Genomic DNA, 16,326 nt, shown 5'->3' with positions numbered 1-16,326 from the left:
AAGGAGGGACCCCCTATTTGCCAGAGGTGACAAATTGCTAACCAGAGTCCCCTGCACCAACTCCTGAAGAAAGTGAACAAAATGACTACTGTCCAGTAGCCATTTTGGAGTTTGCATCAGGTGCATTCTGGGAGTTGTAGTCCGCACCCTCAAGTAGCATCCCAGAGCTTCTGGACCCTTGAGGTGAGCTGTGGACCTCATGCGATCCTCAAAAGAACATCTGGGAGAAGATCCAGAAGTTTATAGAAGTTTGGAGAATTTTGGGAAAAAAGCTCCATAAAGGGACTGACCTGCCACAGCAACTCTAGCTGGCTTGCCTCAACCGCGACCCGGCCTGACTTGCAGGTTTGTCCCGGTGAAAAAATCCCTGAAAAAGTGACTAAGGCCCTCATTACAACCCTGGCGGTCAATGATAAAGTGGCGGGAATACCACCAACAGGCCGGCCGTAATTACCGCCAAATTATGACCATGGTGGAAAGATCTCCGAAAGACAGCCAATGTACCACACTGACTGCCAAGGCAGAAACAACAGCCACTTTGGCAGTAGCCACCTACAGCCAGGCGGTAGTCAAAGTGCCGCTCACCATATTGCAACAATACAATCCTCCACCTTTTCTGAGGCGGTACAAGTGACATCAAAGTCCAGTCCTGGCGGAAACTGAGCTCAGAAGTGAAAGGACTCACTATTGGAGAGACAGGGAAGAACCACGCCGCCATGCAACCAGAACTGCATGTATTTCCGATGATATTCTATGTTCTGCTCCACCACGAACACCAACGCTGGCGAAGACGACGACTGTAAGTACAGCCGCCTAGCACACAAGGGAGGGGTGGAGGAAAAAGAGAATGATACACACACGCACAACACAAACCCATACACACACAACCAAATGCACAAGAAAACAAGTTAATCTCCCTAAATTGCCTGAATAATGCACAGATTTACTAAAGTGAGTGTAATAATATCAACACAGTATAAATAATAATTTAGCCAATGAAAAAGTTATTTACAAATGTACAGAACAAGGGACACTGCCCAGTCCTCAGTTCGGTGGGCCACATGGCCACAGGCCAAAGTCCAAGGCCCGCTTGCCACCTGCATCAACACGGAGAGAACACTGCAGGTGCATCAGTTGGCAAATAGGCAGGCCCTCAGGAGATGGGGGGGCTCCTCAGCCGGGAGCTGAAACAAGACCACTGGTTCTGGAGGGGGCAACATGCCCTGTGCTTGGTCCTGGGGAGTGCAAGCCACAGTCTCTGGAGTGGGTGTCTTCCTCACTGGTTCTGGAGGGGGCAACATGCCCTGTGCTTGGTCCTGGGGAGTGCAAGGCCACAGTCTCTGGAGTGAGTGTCTTCCCCACTGGTTCTGGAGTAGACAGGTCACACAGCAGCTCATTGAGGCAGGATTACATTGCATCTGCAGGCGGTGACGGCTGCACTGTGTTGGTGGTGGTGGGAGGCTCCTGCACATCCCCTGCACCCTCAGATAGATGCACTGTGGTGGTGCTAGTGGTGGTGGGAGGCTCATGCACATTCCCTGCACCCTCAGATGGATGCACTGTGGTGATATCGATGGTGGTGGAAGGCTCTTGCACATTCCCTGCACTCTAGAATGGATGCACTGTGGTGGTGCCGGTGGTGGTGGAAGGCTCTTGCACATCCCCTGCATCCTCGGATGGATGCACTGTAGTGGTGCTGGTGGGAGGATCCTGCTCATCCTCTGCATCCTTGGATGGATGCACAACCATGGTTGGTGGTGGGGGCTCCGTGACAGCTGCTGGTGAAGGCTCCTGGTACTTCTTGCCTGCTGGTGCAGGGTCCTTGCCTTTTCGGGTGGCAGGTACAGGCTCCTTGCCCTTCTTGCCTGCTGGTGAAGGCTCCTTGCCCTTCTTGCCTGCTAGTGCACTCTCCTTGCTCTTCTTACCTTCTGGTGCAGGCTCCTTGCACTTTTGGGTGACAGGTGCAGGCTCCTTGCCCTTCTTGCCTGCTGGTACAGGCTCCTTGCCCTTTCAGGTGGCAGGTGCAGGCTCCTTGCCCTTCTTGCCTCCTGGCGCAGGCTCCTTTCCCTTTAGGCTGGCTGGTGCAGGCTCCTTCCCTTTCAGTGAATGTGGTCTGGATTCCTTTCCACCACAAGTAAGTGGGTATGGAACTGAGCCCGTGGACTGTGTGGTTGAGGTGCGTGGCTGGGTTTGTGATACCATGGCCATAAATGCAGGATGGGGGGAGGGGTAGGAAGAGGTCAATGGTGGATAAGAAAAGTTTCTTAGGGACATTGGGGGCGGGAAGAGGGAGAAAGAATGGGAGTAGAGGATGAGGGAGTGGTTGTTGGAGGTGTCTGTCTGCTGGATTTGGGTGCAGGTGCATGGGTTGTATTCTGTTGTGAGGTGAATGGCTGTTGGGTGTCTGGGTGCTTGCGTTTCTGTACTTTAGGGGGGCAGACACAGTGGGAGAAGACACAGGTGACATGTGCATGGATGTTGTGGAGGTGTCTGCCTGTGAGGTGTGTGTTCTGCTTGGTGTGGTGATGATGCTGTTAGTGGATGATGATGTAGTGCATGCAGGTGTGAGTGTGGACGTGGCTGGGAAGAAGGTGGTGGAGGGGGAAGAAGGGGAGACAGTGGAAATAGTGTATGTTGTAGTGTCTGCAACTGAATGGTGTTTGTGTGAATGCCTGTGGGATGAAGTGTGGTACTTGTGTTTGCCTGTGTCTTGGGTGTTGTCTTGTGTGCATGCTCATCTATATGTGTGCCTGGGATGGGTTGAGGCTGAGGAGAGTGGGACTGGTAAGTGGAATTTGGAGGGAGACGGTAAAAACAGGGACAATGGCTGCCACCAGAGAAGCGGCCAGAGCCTGGATCGATCTCTGTTGGGCTGCCAATCCACTGTGAATTCCCTCCAGCAACGCATGAGATTGTTGCATCTGGGCTGCCAGCCCCTGGATGGCATTCACAATGGTTGACTGCCCTACAAAGATGGATCGCAGGAGGTCAATAGCCTCCTCGCTCAGGGCAGCAGGGATCAGTGGGGCAGGGCCTGAGGTGCCTGGGGCGAAGGAGATGCCACCTTTCTGGGTGAGCTGGTACGGACAACTTGATGAGGGGCTGCTGGGAGGGCTGTGTTGGTACGGGGGTGGCAGCTGTACCTGTATGTGGGGTGGTCAAAGAAGTGTCCGCCACCACCAGGGAGCTTCCATCGGAGGAGGTATATATGCCTGATGTCCCCTCCAGTCTCAGCCGTGGTGCTAACCTCGCCCTCCGTCCCACTGCCCACTGCCTCCGGGGTCCTGTGGGATGCAGCTCCCTCCATCACACGTGCCTCTGCTCCTCTGCCACATGATGCTAATGCACATAAGGACAGGATGGCAAAACAAAAAAGGGGAGGAGAGAGACAAAGGATACACTGGCTCAATGGCTGCACCAACACCACCGTTGGCATACACAGCACCCTCAAACACAGGGAACAGGCCTATGCACTATGCATTGCACCACTACTGATCTCGCTAGCCACCAAGGAATGAGGAGGGGCACACACAGCCAACTGCAGAACACCTGGAAACCACGCAGCCCTGACCAGTAGTGGATGCTTGCAAGCTAGGTAGGCACGATTATCTCTTTAGAACCCTGAGGACCTACTGTGCTATGTCAGGCCTGGCCTATTGGCACCCACTAACACACATCCACCACCCGGGTACCACCCCACCAGGTGTAAGTTGTAATTATGGGCACTGTACTCACCCCCTTGTGGCTTCTGTGATGCCCTCAAGGGTCATCCAGGTCTGGATAGGACACCGCCAGTATGTGGGCCATCAGGTGGGTCACGGTTCGATGGGCTCCCCTTTCTCGTTGGGCCTCCGCTGTCTTCTGTGCCCAGCGTCTCAGGTCTTCCCACCATTTGTGACAGTGGGTGCTCCGCCTGCCATAGACCCCCAGGGTTTGCACCTCCTTGGTGGTGGCACGCCATATACCCTTCTTTTGATGCGCACTGACCTGCAGTGGCAATACACACAGGAAAATACCATTAGACAAACAGTCCAGCCTGTTACACATATGCCCCACCATACCCATTCCCATCACAATAGGCACAAACATAGCCCAGCACACAAGCTGTATGCCGCAAAGAGGGAATCTACCCACTCCCGTTACACAAGGCCTTTACACACACCACTCCATGCATTCATGCCACATGTATCATGCCCACAGTGTACTCACCTGTTGGAATGGAGGCCCATTCAGCAATCTGTACTGGTGTAGGACCGAATCCACCAGTTGCTCAAACTCCTCCAAAGTGAGGGCTGGGGCCCTTTCCCCAGTCACACAGGCCGTGGTAGGTTCCAGACACAGGTTACAGAAACACATGCAGTGTAGGTCCTCTCCTAAGGAAGGTCATGTAGCAAGTGAGGAATCAGATAGAAAATGACGGTCACGTCCGCTGCGGTGCATACTGTCACCATTGGCGTAGATCGACATTGGCCACTGTAACCCATAGGGCCCAATATTAATCCTGACCGCCTCCCGCCACAGTGCACAACGTCAGCGGAATTACCTCACTTCCACCTGTCCCTCCACACAGCACAGGCGGACACGCTGTGTCACAGGAGAAATAGGCACATACTGGACAAATCATACTGACCCCTTACAAGTTTACAGATTGCTCCAATGTTCAGTTTGTGACAGCCTCCTCACTCTTAGATACCTACAGCTGCGGATGAATAGGAGATGGAGACATACCCCCATGTACAGACCCCTGGTGGACTTGGCAACACTGGACGACAGGGACATTATCCTCACCTTTAGACTTGACAGGGCCACAATCACAGAGCTGTGTGCCCAATTGGAGACTGACCTGATATCTGCTATCCGTCACTTCACTGGGATCCCCCCTTTTGTGCAAGTGCTATCTGTACTCCATTTCCTGGCAACTGGTTCTTTCCAAGTGATAGTGGGCTTGGCACCAGGAATGTCACAGCCAATGTTCTTGAACGTGCTGACAAGAGTGTTGTCTGCCCTGTTAAAACACATGTGCAGCTACATTGTTTCCACCCAGGTTGAGGATTTGGCCACAGTGAAGGCCGAGTTTTATGCAATGGGACATATACCCAACATAATTGGGGCGATTGATGGAAGATATATTGCATTTGTTCCCCCCCAAGCAGAATGAACAGGTATTTGGGATTCGTAAGAGTTTCTACTTCATGAATGTTCAGATGGTGTGCTTGGTGGACCAGTACATCTCCAATATCAATGCTAAGTATCCTGGGTTGGTGCATGATGTCTTTGTCCTGAGGAATAGTAGCATCCCAAATGTGATGGCCCAGCTACAGAGGCACAGGGTGTGGCTAGTAGGCGAGCCCTGATTCCCACCCATTATAGGTTGGTTTATGGGTATGGTGTGGGCCATATAGGATAGTGTGTGGCTGAATGCTGTCCCTCAATGTTTGTAGGTGACTCTTGTTATCCAAGCCTATCATGGCTGCTGACCCCTGTGAGAAACACCAGGGCAAGGGCAGAAGAACGTTATAATGAGGCACATTGGCAAACAAGAAGGATAATTGAAAGGACCTTTGGCCTCCTGAAGGTCAGGTTCTGGTGTCTCCATCTAACAGGTATATTCCTGTGCTACTCACCCAATAAGGTCTGCCAGATAGTAGTGCCATGCTGCATGTTACACAACCTGGCCCTCAGATGACATGTCCCCTTTCTGTGGGAGGAGGAGGCTGGAGACGCCCGTTTGGCAGCAGTAGACCCTGTGGACAGTTAGGATGAGGAAGCAGAGGATGAGTATGGGGACAACAAAACATCAGTTATTCGACAATACTTCCAAAGACACACAGGTAGGACAGTGTAACTTTACATTTCAATGACTTTGGTTGCAATCTGTGTGGCAATGGCATGCTGATATTTCCCAATTCTATGCCCACTTACTCTTCCCTATAGCAATTAATTTTGCAGATGTTGGTGACTTGACATATACTCTTGGTGTGATCACTACAGCCAGCTACAGGTCATTAATCAATGCTCATTCTAGGAACAGTTAATTTTCAATATTTGTACCTGTTTCAATCAATACATATTTGATATGTATGACATACTCCAAATGGATTTTTTTCAAAGGGTGTTTATTGAAGTGCTAAGATATAGGGGGAAAGTGCAATGGGATGGAGTGATGATGGATTAAGGTCCAGGGTATTGTTCTAGTCTGTTTGTAACACAGTGCATTGTCCAAGGGGACATAGGTAGGGGAGCAATGGCAGTTCAAGGTGGACAGGGTGGCTGAGTGGGACACAAGGGTGACAGTCAGGAGAGTCTCATTTCCTGGCGGGGAACTTGGCAAGAGTCTCTGGCTTCTGTCTGGATTGCAGAGAACGTTTGCGGGGTGGTTCACCTTATGCAGGATTAGGGGTGCTGGTGGACTGTGAGTCCTGTGGCGGGGCCTCCTGGCCACTAATGGCAGCGGAAGTGGAAGGCTGTTCAGATGTCTGGCTAGTGGCAAGGGCCCGCTGGTGTAAGACTGGCCCCCTCATAATGTTGGCCATGTCTACCAGCACCCCTGCTATGGAGATCAGGGTGTTGTTGATGGCCTCCTTGATCCCCTGGTACTATCCTTCCTGCAGCCGCCTGTTCTCCTGCACGTTGTCCAGGATCTGGCCCATCGTATCCTGGGAATGTTGATAGGCTCCCAGGATCTCGGTGAGTGTCTCCTGGAGAGTCGGTTCACTGGGCCTGTCCTCCCCCTGGCGCACAGCAGTCCTTCCAGTTTCCCTGTTGGTCTGTGCCTCTGTCCCCTGAACCGGGTACCCACTACCACTGACCTGAGGTCCCTGATTGTCTTGGGGACAAGGTGTGGCCTGGGGACCCTGTAGAGGTGGACACACTGCTGATTGCCGTGTCCTGGGGATAGAGGTATGGGTAAACTGGGTGGGTACTGGGGTGGTGTTTCCAGATGGGGGAGGCTGTGCGGTGGTGTGTGACTGGGCCTGGGTAACTGGCTGTCCAGTGGTCCCTGATGGGCCAGGTAGGTCAACCAGAGTTGCTGTCATCACTGTTGGCCTCTTCAGTTGGGGGACTGGAGAGGGCTGGGACGTCCTCTCCGCTGACATTGGCTTGGGTACCTGTTGGGATGTATTTGGTTTATGAGTCTGACATATCGTACAGCCATGGCTTCCCCTCTATGGTTGGATTTGCCCTGCCAGCTTTCGCTTGTGTATGTTAGTGTATGGTGGGATTGTAAGTTCTCTATGGTATGCATGCTTTAGTGATGAGTGTCCATGCAGGGCTGTGAGGGTTGTCCATGCATTGGTACAGCATGCAGGGCTTGGCATTGAGATGAGTGAGATGTTATGGTGGGGTGTGTGGGATGTAGTGGAGTGGTGGGAGTGAGGGTGAGGGGGAGGGTATGTGTTGGCATACAGGTAGGGGGGGTGATAATAGCAGAGAGTTGACTTACCAGAGTCCAGTCCTCCTCTGACTCCGGCCAGGTCCTCAGGATGCAGTTTTGCCAAGACTTGCTCCTCCCATGCTTTGAGTTGTGGGGGACGAGGTGGGGGTCCACCGCCAGTCCTCTGGATAACGAGCTGGTGTCTTGATGCAATGGAACGTATCTTCCCTATAGGTCTTTCCACCTCTTCCTGATGTCATCCCTAGTTTTGGGGTGCTGTCCCACGGCGTTGACCCTGTCCACGATTCTCTGCCATAGCTCCATCTTTCTGGCTATTGATATCTGCTGCACCTGTGCTCCAAATAGCTGTGGCTCTAACTTGACAATTTCCTCCACCATGACCCTTAGCTACTCCTCTGTGAAACAAAGGTGTCTTTGGGGTGCCAGGGGTGTTATGTGAGGTGTGTTGGTGAGGGTGTGTTTGGTAATGTGTGGGGTGTGTGATGTGGAGTGCGTGAGTGGTGTATAGGTGTGAGTAGTGTGTGGCTCTAGTTGTGTCAGTGGTCTTGGTGTCTCTCTGGTGGCAATGCTTTGTAGTCATAAAGGGTTGTGGGTAATGTGGGTGGGAGTTTTATAGTGGTGTGGGTGTGTGAGTGTGGTGTGTGTGTATGGGAGTCATGTGTGTGTTTGAATTGGCCAATGTGGTGCTGTTTTGTCTATGGGAGTCTATTGTTAGCACAGCGGTATGTACCACCAATGGTTTACCGCCATTGAATTTCTGCCTTGGAGATTCGTGGGTCATAATGTGATGGGCATTGTTCTGTGTGGGTTTTGATACCGCCAGTTTATCACTGACCTTTGGGTTGGCGGATTTGTGTGTGTGGCTAAATTCTGTCAGATTGATGTGTGTGTGTCATAATATGGTAAGTTGGAGGCCATCAGTGTGGCTTTACTGCCAATGTCATAATGAGGGCCTAAGTCTGTTAGCGCGTCGGACCTTAATAAGTAAACTTACAAGGGGACGCGAATAGGTTGATGAACCTTTTGACTCGCAATTAAGAAGTTCTACCAAAGCTCTAGTACATAATCAATAATCAATACACAATAATTAATAATCATTACTAATCAATAAAATCAATAATCAATGGTGTCAGTAATTGTCACGCATCATTACACTTCAGTGATGAATAACCACACCTTTAGTAAAAGTTTAGAATGTTTATTTCCCTATATTAACAATGCTAAGGTCATGTAGATTAATCTCAAATCAAATGAAACACATACAGAAACAACACTGGTTATTCAAAACGGCAAGGGAAATGCAATCATCAATAGCAAAGTCAGCTGCGACAGGATATAGCATACATTGAATTCAGCAGAGAAATTCATCAAACATTAGTCCCCGTTATCATCAGATTTTTGTGAGTATCCTTACCTAATGTCAGATTAGCATCACCATGTTGGGCTTCATGCAAAACAATTTAGTAACACAAAAAATATGCTACTGGGTGGTTTACACCTCCATGACCTGTGTTAAGACAGACAAAGAACATGCATCACGCTCATGACAGAACAATCTGATAGACTTTGTGTAATCAGGCATGCCCAACGCTGAAGCCCTGCAGATACTCTTTCTCTATTTAGTGAATGCTTTCATTTCATCCTGGTCTAACGCTATGGCCCCCATTTCAACCTCGGCATTCATTTCCAGACTGGCGGTCACCACTACGTCATCAGAACACCGCCCACCGAAATACGACTCAGTGTTCAGTACGGTGGTGTTCTGGTGACGGGGTACTGGTGGCGGAGCAGCCCCCATGGATCCTGTTCCCTCCCGGAGGATCACCGAAGCAGGTAAGGTGATCGTCCGTTAGGGGAGGGGGTGGAGGGGCGTTGTGTGGTGTGTGAGTGCATGGGGGTGTGCATGTGAGTGTATGTATGTTGGGGGTGTAATGTGTGTAGGGGAAATGTATCGTGTATGTATGTGTGCATGTATGTGCACATGTATGTGTGTGAGTGGTGTGAGCGTGCGTGAACGGGGTTTGGGGGGTATGTTGGGGGGGCCTATGGGGGTCTGGGTGGGGAGGGGATCCTACTGTTTTTGGGGGGTGGTATGTGGGTCGTGAGGGTTGGGAGTGGACTCAGGGGAGGAGGAAGGGAGAGACCCCAATCAGTGCCAGGGAACGAATTCCCTAGCACTGATGGTGCATACCGCCATGGCAGTATGCAGGGTCCTGATACAGCCGGCGGACTAGTGATGGCCGCCGAGCTGGAGACCGTTGTCTCTAGCCTGGCGGTCGTTTCCGCCGTGGTGGACGGTGCAGGACATTGGCGGTTTGGCATATGCCAAACTGCCAGTGTCATAATGGGGTAGTAATGACTGCCGGCCTGTTTGCGGTCTTACTGCCCTTTTTGTACTGTCCGCCAGGGTTGTAATGAGGGCCAATGTGATCAGTGACTTCCTTTTGAGTCAGCTTCTGCAATGGTCTTGAAATGACTGAAAAATTTGGAATCCATTGGCGAGAATAACCCACCATGCCCAGAAACATCCTGACATCTCTCTGTGGAGTCAGGGGACTTCTCTGCAATATCGTTGTAATCCTTTCTCTGGCTATCTTCTTTGAACCCTTCTCAATCTGGTGACCCAAATACTTTACTACTTTCTGACAATACTGTAATTTCAGCAGAGACACTTTATGACCATTCTTTCCCAAGTAATATAACAGGGTGATCGTATCATACTTGCACCTGTCGCTTGTTTTGGAGGCAATCAGTAAGTCATCAATATACTGCACCAAGATCGATTGGAAAGGCAATTCCAATGACAAAAAATTATTTTTCAAAATCTGATTCAATATGGAAGGTGGTTCTGAATACCCTTGAGGAATTCTACACCAGCAATAGACTTGATCCAGGAATTTGAAACAAAAGAGAAACTGACTATCCTCCTGAAATGGCACAGAAAATAATTCTTGTGACAAATTGATGACAGTGAACAACCCGGCATCACATGGAATCTGGAACATTATCACAGCTGGATTTGGCATCATGGGAAAACATTTGACCACAATCTAATTTAGTTTTCTAAAATCCTGAACAATCCGGACCTTCTCACAGGGTTTCTTCAAACCCGTTATTGGTGAACTACATGGACTGCTCAACATGTCTTTCAGAACCCCTTGCTTTACAAAGTCTTCAATTATCTGAGCTACTTTCATTAGGACAACCTGTGGCATGTGGTACTGTGGAAGTTGAGGGAAAACTGCATTCGGATTTATAGTAACTTTAACTGGCTCCACTCCCTTAATCAAACTCACTTCTTTTCCTGTCAAATCCAACACCTTCTCTTGTACCATTCCCTGCAAATCATGATGGAGCTCTTTCACCGTGAACATCGGGAAAAACTCAGTTAGAGGGTACTCCTCATTTGGAGTTTTACACTCTATTTCTGGGGCTTGTTCCTCTTCATTATCACTATTCGTCTGAATATCAATTCCATCATTTGAGCAAGTAATCAAACACTTTTTTTTACACAACAAGTCTCTTCCCAGTAGGGATACTGGACTTAAATCGCAGACTATACATTTTTGCAATCCCTGAAAATTGCCAATCTTGACTTGAACTGGATCATTAATCGGGTTTGTCAAATATTGGTTTGCTAATGCCACAACCTGGACTTTTCTACCTGAGAGGGGCAAATTCAGAACTTCAGCACTTCTCACTGGAGAGCTTGTAGCTCCTGTATCAACCAAGAATGAAACTCTGTGACCCATAACCTTTCCCTTCACAAAGGGTCCTCTCTGATCTACCTCTAAGGAAGTTGCAAGCACACATGGCTCCTCATCTGAAATGTCACTCGTCCATTCACCATTTATTCCATTCTCACTGTGTAACTTGAATTGGTGCACTGTGTTACTTTTTCTGTTTTGCCTCTATCCTGCGACCTGTTGAGAAAGCATCATCTGTTGCTGATCCATCGGGGCTTGAGCTATTTGAATTTGCTGACTAGGTACCATGGAAACCTGCTGCTGTATCAGCTGCAACTGAGGCATTTGTGCCTGAGGCATTTGTACATGCTGCATGGGCTGAAAAGTCTGCATTTCATTCACATTATTCTGAAAATTTGGATTAGGACATCTCACTCTCGGTCCTCTCACATTCTGAAATGTGTTGACGTCATCACTCTGCTGAACAACACCTTCCTGCACCATCATCAGACACTCCTGTTTCCAATGCCCCACGGCTCCTCAAATGTGACATGGTAATAGCTTCTTCATCCCCTGCACATCATTCTGAACCACTACAGTATTCAAGTCTGGACAATGATTCATATTGCCTCCACAACCTCTACCTCTCATCTGGGGCTGAAACATCATATCTCCCTGCTGCAGTGGTAATGGCTGCAAAAAATTCCCTTGCACTCCTGTTTGAGCCACTTTAATCTGTGTTACCATCGATTTCTCTTTTTACTTTACCTGCTTCAACTCAGTCTCATTACTACAGTATTTCACAATCTGCAACACCTCATCGATCGTCTTTGCTTGACAGCAAATCTAATGACTTTTAATAATCTGGCCAATCTCAGGTCTCAATCCTTCCACAAATCTAAACACAAAATGTAGCATGTCTTTCACCTCAATTGTATCTGTGCCACTGTAATTCTTGAATGCCTGCAGCAATCTCTCATAATATGCATGTATCGACCCTTTTGCATGTTGAGCTGTCCTGTCAAATCTCTGACAATCAATATTCTTGGGTGAAATTCTCAATTTCAGAAACTCAATCACCCTATAGTAATATTTCAATACTTAAGGAGACGGTGCTCCTGTATTCTTGTCTCTCTCTGGTTCACTTGTTGGCCAGTCTACACTAATCTTACACTCGATCCACAAGTCAGCCGGAACCACAATCTCCAGTAATGTGTTCAAGTCTTCCCACCATCACTTTGCAAGTTTCACTGACCTTTCTGTCTGATGGTACCACTCTACTAATACTAGTTGTTCTCTCAATTTTGGATAATCATTTGTAAATTATAGAATGTCACTCCTGCTCCAAGGGACATGAACAAAATTACCCCCTGGAATCTCTCTCATTGGTAAAATCTTTACTGGATCTTTATCCTGCTGCACATTTTCAGTTAGCTCTGAAGAATTCCTTTTCCTCTTGTCTCTTTTCTTTACCCATCTGCCTTCCCTTTTAACTAATGCTTCCCAGGTCTGAGCACTGTGTAGTAATTCTTTAAGGTGTGCCTTCATCCGGCTGATCTCATGTGTTCACAATCGTTTGCCTCAAAATCTAATCTGTAACTCCTTTTCAGATGCTTAGTTTTCTCTATTTCTATGCCGTATTTCTCTGCTAAGTCTGCTAATTTCTGATGCACCTTGCTCACTTCTCTCGTAATACTTGGGCATAGGTATCTCAATTCCACTTCTGTGTGGGATTCTATCCTATTCACCCCCATAGTACCCTCAATGAGTTCTCCCGCTTCCATACTTAGCCTAGCACAATTCAAATATTCCTCTCCTTTAGGGGCACTCTGTGTGGTATTCAGCTTGTCTAACCATTCGGATAATTGCTGAGCTGTCAGTCCTTGTAACGAAATGTTACTCGCTCGGACCGGTGGCACCTCCTGTGCAACTGCATTCAGAGTCTGCGGTGTCAATAATTTCAAACTCCGACTAACATTTGGCCCTGTCACCATATCTGGAAGTGCAACAAATGAACTAAGGTCTAGCAATGATCTTGATCCATCAAAAGTCTGACTCACAGGAGAGACTACCTGAACATGTTCATTATGTCCTCCCCCCATTAGGCTCTGGGTCATTGCTCCCTGTTCACTTTCTTGTAAACAATGGTACCGCTCAACCAACAGTAACAGGTAGTGATATAGCATTCGGGGCTGCTCTGCCACCTACACTCTGTGGGAGAGTAACTTCCATCTTACATTTTCCATATAAACTCATTAAAATCAAAAATACATAAACACTCATTAATAATTTTTATTAGAACACCTGCGCTAGCAAGTCCGAATGTAGAAAGTTGACTAGAACATCCCAGGCAGTGTATCCGAAAAGGGCTCCAGGGACGACGGATCAAGATTCAGGTTTGCCCCGGTCAAAGGATTTTCATCTTGAAAAAAACAACTAAGTCTGAAGGTAAAAATCTCCACGAGGGCTCCCGTGACACGTATCCACAGAAGAGTTCCAGGAGGTCGGATTGGACTGGCTACTTGGTCCCGCTGAAGAAAATCTTCAAGGAAACGACTAAGTCTAAAGGTAAACTTTTGACCGAGGCCTCCCGCGGGATGTAGCCGAGCAGTGCTCCATTGCGGTCGGCCTTTCGGACAATTGTCTCCTAATTAAGCCTTGTCGCTCCTTGCCAAGCTACCAAGGGTTGATCTGGGTTTAATTTATTGAGACCAAACTGGACCTAAGTGTAGGTTATTGCCCTATTGCTAAGTGTACGTACGTAGATGCCCTTACCAACAACCCAACAGTTGCACTTTGATACGAAAACAAATTGCTCACTTGATATTGAATATAGCTTTTGAACAGATGTTCCAAAATACATTGGACTAAAAGAACAAATATTATTTTTACTGGTGCTTGGCCAGGTGTAGATTTAATAAGATGCAGTGAACTCTTTAATTAAAAGAAATGCAAATTAATTACTATCATTAGATGTTACATCCACTTACGGATAGTTTTTCTCATAGCTTCCAGTATGTCTTTATTCCTCAGAGTATAAATGATGGGATTAAGCATTGGAGTAGCCACAGTGTAGAGCAGGGATAAGGCTTTGTTTAAATTAAGAGACTGATCCTCGGTTGGTGCCACATATAGCGTAATCATTGTCCCAAAATACATCATCACCACAGCGAGATGAGAACTGCAGGTGGAGAACGCTTTATGTCTCCCAATGGTTGAGGGGATTTTTATGATCGCCGTGATGATGTGAGCATACGATACAATGATACAAAAAAAAGGGATTGCTGTTACAAATAAGGACAGCAGAAAAACTTCACTTTCAGCTGAGGATGCATCAGAGCAGACAGATTTGAGAATCAACATGATATCACAGAAAAAATGGTCGATTTCATTATGATCAAAGAATTGTAAGTGACAAAGAAATAATAGAGTTATAGTTGAAGGAATGAACCCAAGGATCCACATGCTGACCGTTAACTGCAGACAAAGCCTTTGACCCATTAGGGTGCTGTAACGTAAAGGATAACATATGGCTAAGTATCTGTCATAAGACATGACTGTTAACAAGAAGCACTCAATAACTGCCAGTGAAGCAAATAAATACCACTGAGAGATGCAACTAGTTAGTGAAAAGGTATTACCCCTAGTTACTAGACCACCCAGCATGGCAGGGATAGTGGTTGTCACATACCAAATTTCCAGGAATGATAAATTGCAAAGAAAAAAATACATGGGCAAATGAAGGCAATTGTTCATTGACACCGTAAAAATGATAAGAATATTTCCAGTCACTGTCACTGTGTAAATAGCACAAAATAGTAAAAATACAAATGAAGTCAGAGCCGGTGGATTTTGGAATCCAAGGATGTAAAATTCTTTCACATTACTTAGGTTATCTGGACATTTTGAATAGTTCATCGCGAGTATCTGTGGAACAAGAAAATGGAGGAAAGAAGATGCTGGAAGTTTATTCGTATTTCTTTTTCCTTCAAAACTGTTCAATGTAGATACCTCTGAAAAGAAAAAAAAATTTTTTGTTCATTTCATGACCTAACACTCCCTTTCTAAAAAGTTATAGCAGTAGGGTCTATGGTCTGAATTTGAAAACAGACCACAAGAATGATAAAAAAGTGTTCTGGCGATGGAAGCACTGCTTTACATCCCGTTAACCACAGACGTACACCTACTGTCTTGATAAAGTTCTAGGCGTACTGGCCATCATAGCGTGAAATATATGTTGGTGGAAGTAGCAAAGGCAAAGAATGAAAACAACATATGATCAAAAGCAAGTGAAAAAGAAAGTCATCAGATTGAACTTTTTATAGTACATTGATGCATTCTGGGGAACCTTCCCCTCCCCAGAGTCACAGGGTTTGGATTTCTATCCCTAAGGTTTAAGGGCTTAGTAAATGTGCCAGTACAAGTTAGAAATCAAATGGTCGTGTCAGTTCGAGAAACAAAACAGGAGGGGCACCATACAGTGAAGGATAAATTATTCCTTGGAGTCTTGCAGGAGTCTTGCTAGGGCATTTATTCGGTTATGGGGTATGCTGATGCCATGCTATGTGAAGTTCCTCTCCCACCTATAGTTTGATACAATGAATTTTATAACATCTGATAGTCGATGTTACCTTACATTTCGACAATTTTGAAAGAATATGATGGGAGTAGGAGACAAACAAACAGAAATACACATGTTCATACTACCATGAACAGGAGCTTGCATTATAAAACACTGGGACATACAGAGTGGCTTGATAAATCCGGAGTTCCGCAAGGCAGCGTTAATCACTGCCTTGCATTACTCTGCACCACTGAGGCATTCCATGGGTGGATTGTGGGTGTTCACATGCATCCGCCCATGGATTTTGGTGCATTTCCAGATTTACCAACACTGGTAAAGCCAGAAATGTGTCAAGATGCAATGCCTTCCCAGGGAGGTGCCACAAGGAGAAATATCTTTATTTGTCCTTGTTGTTTGTTTCCTCTTTCTAAGTGTGCTGCACATATTTTAGGGAAAATACATCTAAGGATTATTTTTGTTCAGGAAGGTGCCCTTCCTGCACAAAAACAATCCTGCCTCTATTGGTGCAATGCATCACATTGTGCAACAGCACAAAAAAGAACAGGATTATGCCATATCATTCCTGCTCTTTCCCTTTCAGTAAGTACAGCAAGGTGACTTGCTGTGCCATGTGATTTTTGATAAATGTGACCTACGGTATTCACAAAAACATGTGCAGG

At 47.2% G+C, this 16,326-nt stretch overlaps 1 protein-coding gene across 1 annotated transcript; it reads right to left on the bottom strand.

Moving 5' to 3' along the window:
- Window positions 1-14,058: 14,058 nt before the first annotated feature.
- Window positions 14,059-15,000, bottom strand: LOC138301582 (olfactory receptor 11L1-like). The gene has a single exon (XM_069242099.1). The coding sequence runs from the start codon at window positions 14,998-15,000 to the stop codon at window positions 14,059-14,061; it is 942 nt and encodes a 313-aa protein (XP_069098200.1).
- Between the last annotated feature and the right edge of the window lie 1,326 nt (window positions 15,001-16,326).

This window comes from Pleurodeles waltl, chromosome 6, assembly GCF_031143425.1.
Source record: "Pleurodeles waltl isolate 20211129_DDA chromosome 6, aPleWal1.hap1.20221129, whole genome shotgun sequence".
Taxonomy (NCBI): Eukaryota; Metazoa; Chordata; class Amphibia; order Caudata; family Salamandridae; genus Pleurodeles; species Pleurodeles waltl.
This window is presented reverse-complemented; position numbering and strand designations above follow the sequence as displayed.